A 7,074-nucleotide genomic window follows, 5' to 3' on the forward strand; every position below is an offset into this window, starting at 1 on the left:
GCTTTTTTTTCAACGGTGGCTAATAAATTGACCCGCTTCGAACTCGCGCGTGCAACGATCTTTTGCGTAACATTACGAAAGCGATTGAAACGGAAGCAAACGGCGTGGGATGATGCTCCGTTAGCGTCCAACTGGCAGAGCATTGCTGGTTGGCAAAAATTCCACCCCCTTTTTCCTACCGCATTTTTTTTTAAATTGTAGTCTTTTGCTCGGCGATAAATTGTTATCGAATGTTATCATTAACACAAGACGAATAGGACACAGCGAGCGTAAATGAGGCTTATGGTCGTGTGAGTGGATGGTACGCATTTGAAAGTAGCTAATGAACGTTTCTTTCCCTTATCGTTGCAGGACTGAAGAAATTTCTCGCCCAATATCCGGCCCTGTTCGAGATAAATGGCGACTTTGTGCACATCAACTCGTACCAGTCGAGCAGCCAGGACGATTCGTCCGTCTCGGGCAAGCGGGACTACATTAAGGAGGCGAAAGACTACTTCAAACACAAGCTGCTGCAGTACGGCAAGGGTACGGAGGTGCCGATCCGCAGCCTGCTGGGCCACCGGAGCCAGGCCTCGCCCCAGGTGCGCCACATCTCCGGCCAGCACATCCGCGAGTTCACCGAGTTTCTGCTGAAGCACCCGGACACCTTCCAGGTGATCGACAACGAAAACGTGGTGCTGGTCGGGTGCGAGGACGAGGAGGAGGTTCCCGCCTCGGAGCGGTTGCATCTGCCCAACTCGACGATCGACACGCAGGCCACCCAGCAGCTGCTCGACTCGTTCGCCCAGGTGATCGAGATCAAGGGACCGATCCTGGTCGACCAGCTGTTCCACATGGTGACGTCCAACTTCCCGCAGGAGCAGTGGTTCCACATGTTCAAGAACCCGAGCGATCTGAAGACGTTTCTGAAGCTGTTCTCCGACTGCTTCCACATCCAGTCGAATCTAGTCACGCTGTTGCAGAAGCCCAAGCTGTCGGATGCGCACATCCGGCAGGCGCAGGACAAGCTCAACCTGTCGAACAGCACGTTCGGCGGCAGCAGCAACAGCACCCACAGTAGCTATAGCTTAGGTAACATGGCGGGCAGCAGCCCCCAGAACAGCCTGCAAACGTTCGGCGGCAGCGGCAGCATCGGGTTCGGCAGTGCCAACGGCAGCAGCAACACGAGCCGGACGGCTTCGCCCAAAAACATGATCGGAGATTTCAAGCTGAACGAACCGGTCTCGGTCGGGCTGGTCGGGGGCAACGCTAACGCGCCCGGCAACGTGGCCTCGCTGACCGCGAACAGCAAGAGCGAACCGAACAGCGGCTTTGACAGTTTGCTCATAACGAACGATTTCAAGATGGAAAGTCTGTGCCCGCGCAACTGTCCAACGGTGACGAGCTATGCAAAGTCGTCCTCGCTGCTACCGCCCAAGGGAGGCACGAACGATGCGGGCACCAACACGACGGTGTCGTCCGGTGGCGCCGCCAATGCAACCGAGCCGTCCAATACTGGCCGCTCGGGGGTGAACGATAGGATCGCCAACCATCAGCAAACGCAGCAACAGCCGCCTCCGCCACAACAACAACAACAGTCAGCAACGGCGGCGGCGACGGCCGGTGCTCCAAATTCCAAAAATCAAACACTCAAACAGCGAATCAACAGTCTCGTGATCAAAACGCTTGCCGAAAATTTGGAGAAAGACAAACACTCGATGGGTGCGATACAAACGACGACGCAGCAGCATAACGCAGCAGGCGCAGCCGGTGGTGTTGGCGGTAGTACCGGCGGCTCCGCTGGAATGGGTGGCGGTAGCACGGGACAGTCGGGTGCAATGTCACCGACCCCGCCACCGATCGGGGGCAATCCGGTACACTCGAACAACTACTTCATCGGCGACACGTGGAAGATCAAGGTGCTGCAGAATACGCGCGTCATCTCGACCGTCAAGGAGTCGCTGTTTGTCACGAATGCCATCATGAAGTCGTCGCTGGAGGAGCAGGCGATCGTATCGTTCGACTGCGAGGGTATCAATCTGGGCGTACGGGGCCAGATCACGATGGTGCAGCTCGGCACGACGCGGGGCGAGGCGTTCATCTTCGACATTGCCACCTGCCCGGATATGGTGGTGGAGGGTGGCTTGAAGGAAATACTGGAATCGGAAAAGGTGATCAAGGTGATACACGACTGCCGGAACGATTCGGTCAATCTGTTCAACCAGTTCCAGATTCTGCTGCGCAACGTCTTTGATACTCAGGTAAAAGGGAATCGCCGGGGAAAGTAAATGGATTGAAATGTAATCGATCTTTTTTATGTCCCATTTCAGTCCGCGCATGCCGTGCTGCAGTTCCAGGACCAGGGCAAGCAGGTGTACAAGGTGAAGAATGTATCCCTCAATACATTATGCGAGATGTATAATGCCACCGTGAATCCGATGAAAGATCAGCTGAAGAATGTTTATCGGCGTGACCAGAAGTACTGGGCGCGGAGACCATTGACAAGGGACATGCTGCTGTACGCCGCCGGAGACGTGCTGATTCTGATCAACGAGCAGCTGTACCTCAACATGGCGACGTAAGTGCAGCGGCGACACAAGATTGTATGGTGTTGACGATCGCGGAAGTTCCTTTCAATGCATGCATGTTTCTTTGTGCGCGTGTTCACAGATCAATCCGGCCAGAGTACCGCGAGCTGCTGTCGGAGCTGTGCACTGAGCAGATTTTAATGTTAATCCGCCCAGTGGACGTAAAAATGCGCAAGAAGCAGCGCAAGGTGCGGTCGGAGATACAGGACTTGAAGGTGAAGCTAAAGTCGGCCAGCAAAAACATCGTCCTTAGCAACAGAGAAATCCGGCTGTTGAGGTAAGCTGAGGGTTGAGATTTGAATACCTTTCTCTCTCGCTCGCGCTCTCTAACACACTATTATGCGGCTTGTTTTTTCACAGGTACATGGATTTGACGGAGGAGGAAAAGGAAAAGCTACGGGTGTCGTACAAGGTGGCGAAGAAGCTGGACAAGCTGGAGAACTACGACCGCGACCGGTGCGACCAGAGCGACTCGGACGACGAGTGTGACGTGACGGAGCAGGACTACCAAAGCATGGACAGCGTACCGTCGGACAATTCGCTGCCCGGCACGGGGACAGGTACCGCCGGCAGCGGCACATTCTCGCCCAAAAGCTCGGAACCGCCCAGCCTGACCGAGTCGATGCAGCTGATGGACGAAATCCTTTCCAACACGACGATGGATCGGATGGCCAAGATCGATAAGCTGGAAGCGATTCTTTCCGCCGCCACCTTGCTGCCAAACGATCAGGTAATGTCAGTGTAATTGCCTAAAAATTGTATTTTTTTGCATAATTTAAATTTTTACTTTCATCTACGTTTGAAATTCTACTTCCATTTCCTATTTGTTTTATTTTTTTACTTTTTATTATTTTGTTAATATTTTTATGCATTGTGTAAACATGTTTTTTTTTATTTTTCTTCTTTATTTTACGTAACGCCGCACTCTAGTCCTTTGCTGACACAATGTCCAGCTTCAATGCCAATACGATCGTAGTAACCAACGATAATATTCTACAGCCTGCAAAGGAAAAAGACGCCATGAAAAGGTACGTGTAGACAGACTGTCGACGACCGAAGCAGTTCAACATACTCATCACACACCTTTTCTTTTACCTGTACGAATCCGATGACTCCCCTTACAGCCGTGCGAGCAAACCAAGCTCCAAGATAGCGGCACGCTTGCAACACTCAATCACACCGCCACCGCCACTAGCGGCACCGCACCAGCAACCGGTACCGCCGGTGCTGCCATCGAAGGAAATGAAGGAAGCCGCCTGCCAGACGCTCAGCACGGGCGATATTGTGATTACGAAGATATTTTTCAAGGAGGAGCAAAACAAGAAGGCTCAACCAGACAAGCCGAATGCGGCCTCGCCCGTACCCGGCGAATTGCTCAAAAAGAACGGCACCACTACGGCCGGCGGCGAGATACTGGTGAACGCTTCCAGCCAGCAGCAGACCGACGGCGCAAATGGTGTGCACACACACACACTTATGATTTGATAATCGAACGAAGGACGAAGCAATAATTTATGCGCTAATTTATTCGATCCTAATAGGATGTGACTCGGGCGTGTGATTACATACACACAACAGCATACGTCCTCGGCATATGCTCCCGGGGTTTGATAACTATATTTGTCACCCGCATTACGGATAGACGCGATCGTATCAGGACGTCTGTAGACAGTTGTTGGCAGCTATATTTTTTATCGAATATTTATACCCCCGATAACGAAATTCCCGCGAGTGAGAATGACCACCCTAGGCTACGTACCGGAGGAATATTTCGCTCCCTCCCCTAGGTTTGTGAGTTTGTGTGCTTTGAGTTGAGTTGATTGTGTTTTGTTAGCTAGCAGGGAAGATAGATCATAAGCAATCTTGGTGGGAATTGAAGACACATCAAAACTGAACACGTTTGTTCACCGCTCATCCTGCTGCTACTGCAAGCGTACTGTTTATTTAATGTTGTTCAGCATTTGCAAAACTACGCTACAACACACAGACACCTTCGGTTCGGATTCCGAAAAAGGTAGTTCACTGTTTCCAAATGAATTACGCATATAAATTTACATGTACCGGCTTGGCCACATACCTACAACTCACTAACACGTATAAGTAGAACATATTACGCGATAGGAGAGAAGAAAAAAAAAACAAGTTGTAATCAATAATTAGAATTTCGACCACGGTTTCCGTTGTAATCGTTGATGTGATGGGTAGCGGAGGAAAGCCTTTGATAGTTAACAAAACCAGAAACATACACACCTTATATATACACCGTAGCAACCGTAGCATTAGACAACCACACATTTAACCTGTCATTTTCATTCAAACGGAAACGAAACGGTTGAATTATAGAGAGAGCTTTAGCCGTCGGAGCATCATACTCAGCAGCAACTAATTAATATATCTTTATATATGCATATACCTTTACACATATATACGGAGCCGTTACACGCTCCTACGGGCAGACAAGGAGCGGGTGGCTATATAATGCAAACGTTCACTGTATTTAACAACAATATTAAAGTTAGACGAAATTTTGAAGCTATAAGCATGGTGAAGTGAGTGACGTGATGATAGACAAGCGCGCCCTCTCTCTATGCTAATCTGCATAGTGTAGTGAACATATCATTTGCAAGTTGAGAGTGCATGTGTGTGCATGTGTGTGTATCATCGTTCGGTGTGACGATTGAGTTTTTGTTTTGTGAGCATCCCGTTCTTGATGCTATATTAAAGATTGAACTACTAACACATTTATACTAAGGTATGCAATGAAGACGGAGATCGTTAACGAAGTAGTTTACAAAAACGCTAATAAGAACACTATTAAAGCCCCACGATCAAGGCATCAGGGGAAGAGTAGAGACAGATGATGTTCGGTAATTGCATATCGGCGGGCTTATAACATTTAATATTGGTGCCGAAGAAATGCGGGAATTGTTGTTAGGCTGATAGTAAGGGAAACAACATTAAAATGACGGGTTTGAGTGGGTACACACTGCGCGCTAGGTATTAACTAAAGGGTGAACTACTAATTCTAACAAAGATACAGATCGTGACACAATTACAAGTATTTAACGACACGCGTATATATGAGCAATATCGAAAGCGGGAGTTGTTAGGATGTGAATTCAAATCACACACCGGATTGTAATGTAAAGGAGCAAAAAGAAGGGAAGTTATACAAGCAGAAAGGGGAAACGCAATACAACAAGCAATGCTTTTGGCAGACAAATAATGTGAGGATGCAGTAGTAGTAGTAGTAGTAGGAGTAGTAGTAGTAGTGGTAGACGTATGGGACTTTGGAGGAAATATTACTTATACTATACCATACACGAAATTGATCAGAAAGTGAGTTGAATTGCGGGATTATATTCAGTAAAGAAGGTTGCGAGACTGTTGCGAGACGAACGCGCCGTGGAAGAAGAAAGTTATAGGAACAAATAAACAATTGTACATTTGCTAAACTATCGCCGGACTTTTATTGGGATTTTGTTGCGCTTTTATGCTAAGGATGACAATAAAGGAGAATCGAACTAAGATCCTCGCTATGTTATGATCGTTAAGTCCATTCGGAAACTCTGGGTTAGTGGAAATTCCTCTAGTAGTTTGGTAATCTCGTTATAGACGAATATATTTAGGATGAGCTTGCACAGTGGCGTTGGATGTAGTTGCTTTCCGAAAAGCTGGATTAAAATGGATATCGCGAGAATCATGCAATGATTACTAACACTTGTGATACGGTGCTAGTGCGGAGTGATACTGTTGGTAATTATTTGTTTTTCCTTGTTGGAACCTCAAGGAAGTAAATAATTTTTCAGGGCTTTATTGGTATGATTGATGACTTCAAATAAATAGTCATTATTAAGGAGTGCAACCGTGATTTTAGTGCGGTCTCGATCGCTACTTCGATCCTTTCTCGACACGATCCTTGCTTGAGATGACCGATGATTGGAGAAATTAATTTCATTACCACATTTTTAGTTTAAGATGTGCAAGACATAACTTATAGTGGTGGGAACTCGGAATCGGACCTACCCGATTCCGATTCCGATTCCGGAGTCGATTCAGGAGCTGATTTCGGAGCAGGTCTCGTAGTTGACGTAGTTGAGCCGATTCCGGAGTTGACTCCGGAGCCGATTTCCGTGTAGGCTTCGGAATCGATTCCACGATCAGAATCAGCTCCGGAATCGAAATTGACCTGGGAATCGCTTTTTGCCCCGTTCACGGAATCATAATTGACTCCAGACTTAGAATTAGCTGCGGAATGTGAATTAGTTCTGGGATTGAAAAAAGAAGTTTTAGGCCGAAAATACACGGACCGGAATTTCGCGTCCGCGGAATTCCGCTTGCTGGAAAATGGATATGACAGTTCGGGAAAGTTGCCGTTGACACTTTGTATATGGGTTTGACAGCAGGCGGAATTCCGCGGCCGCGAAATTCCGGTCCGTATATTTTCGGCATTAGAAGCGAAATCAGTCCGGGAATCTCCATGAGAATGGATCTTTTACAAGTAAAT

General features: G+C 48.1%; 1 protein-coding gene across 8 annotated transcripts in view; it reads left to right on the forward strand.

Moving 5' to 3' along the window:
• LOC1274835 (uncharacterized) overlaps positions 1 to 6,025 on the forward strand; it is a 38,103-nt gene extending 32,078 nt beyond the window's left edge. For all 8 annotated transcript variants that reach the window (XM_061642308.1, XM_061642310.1, XM_061642315.1 and 5 more), the window contains 6 exons: positions 352 to 2,240; positions 2,310 to 2,557; positions 2,650 to 2,844; positions 2,928 to 3,297; positions 3,498 to 3,595; positions 3,692 to 6,025. In XM_061642308.1, the coding sequence (XP_061498292.1) occupies positions 352 to 2,240; positions 2,310 to 2,557; positions 2,650 to 2,844; positions 2,928 to 3,297; positions 3,498 to 3,595; positions 3,692 to 4,052 (3,161 nt within the window). In that variant the 3' untranslated portion in view covers positions 4,053 to 6,025. The remainder of the gene's footprint in view (positions 1 to 351; positions 2,241 to 2,309; positions 2,558 to 2,649; positions 2,845 to 2,927; positions 3,298 to 3,497; positions 3,596 to 3,691) is intronic.
• Positions 6,026 to 7,074: the final 1,049 nt, after the last annotated feature.

Source organism: Anopheles gambiae, chromosome 2, assembly GCF_943734735.2.
Source record: "Anopheles gambiae chromosome 2, idAnoGambNW_F1_1, whole genome shotgun sequence".
NCBI lineage: Eukaryota > Metazoa > Arthropoda > Insecta > Diptera > Culicidae > Anopheles > Anopheles gambiae.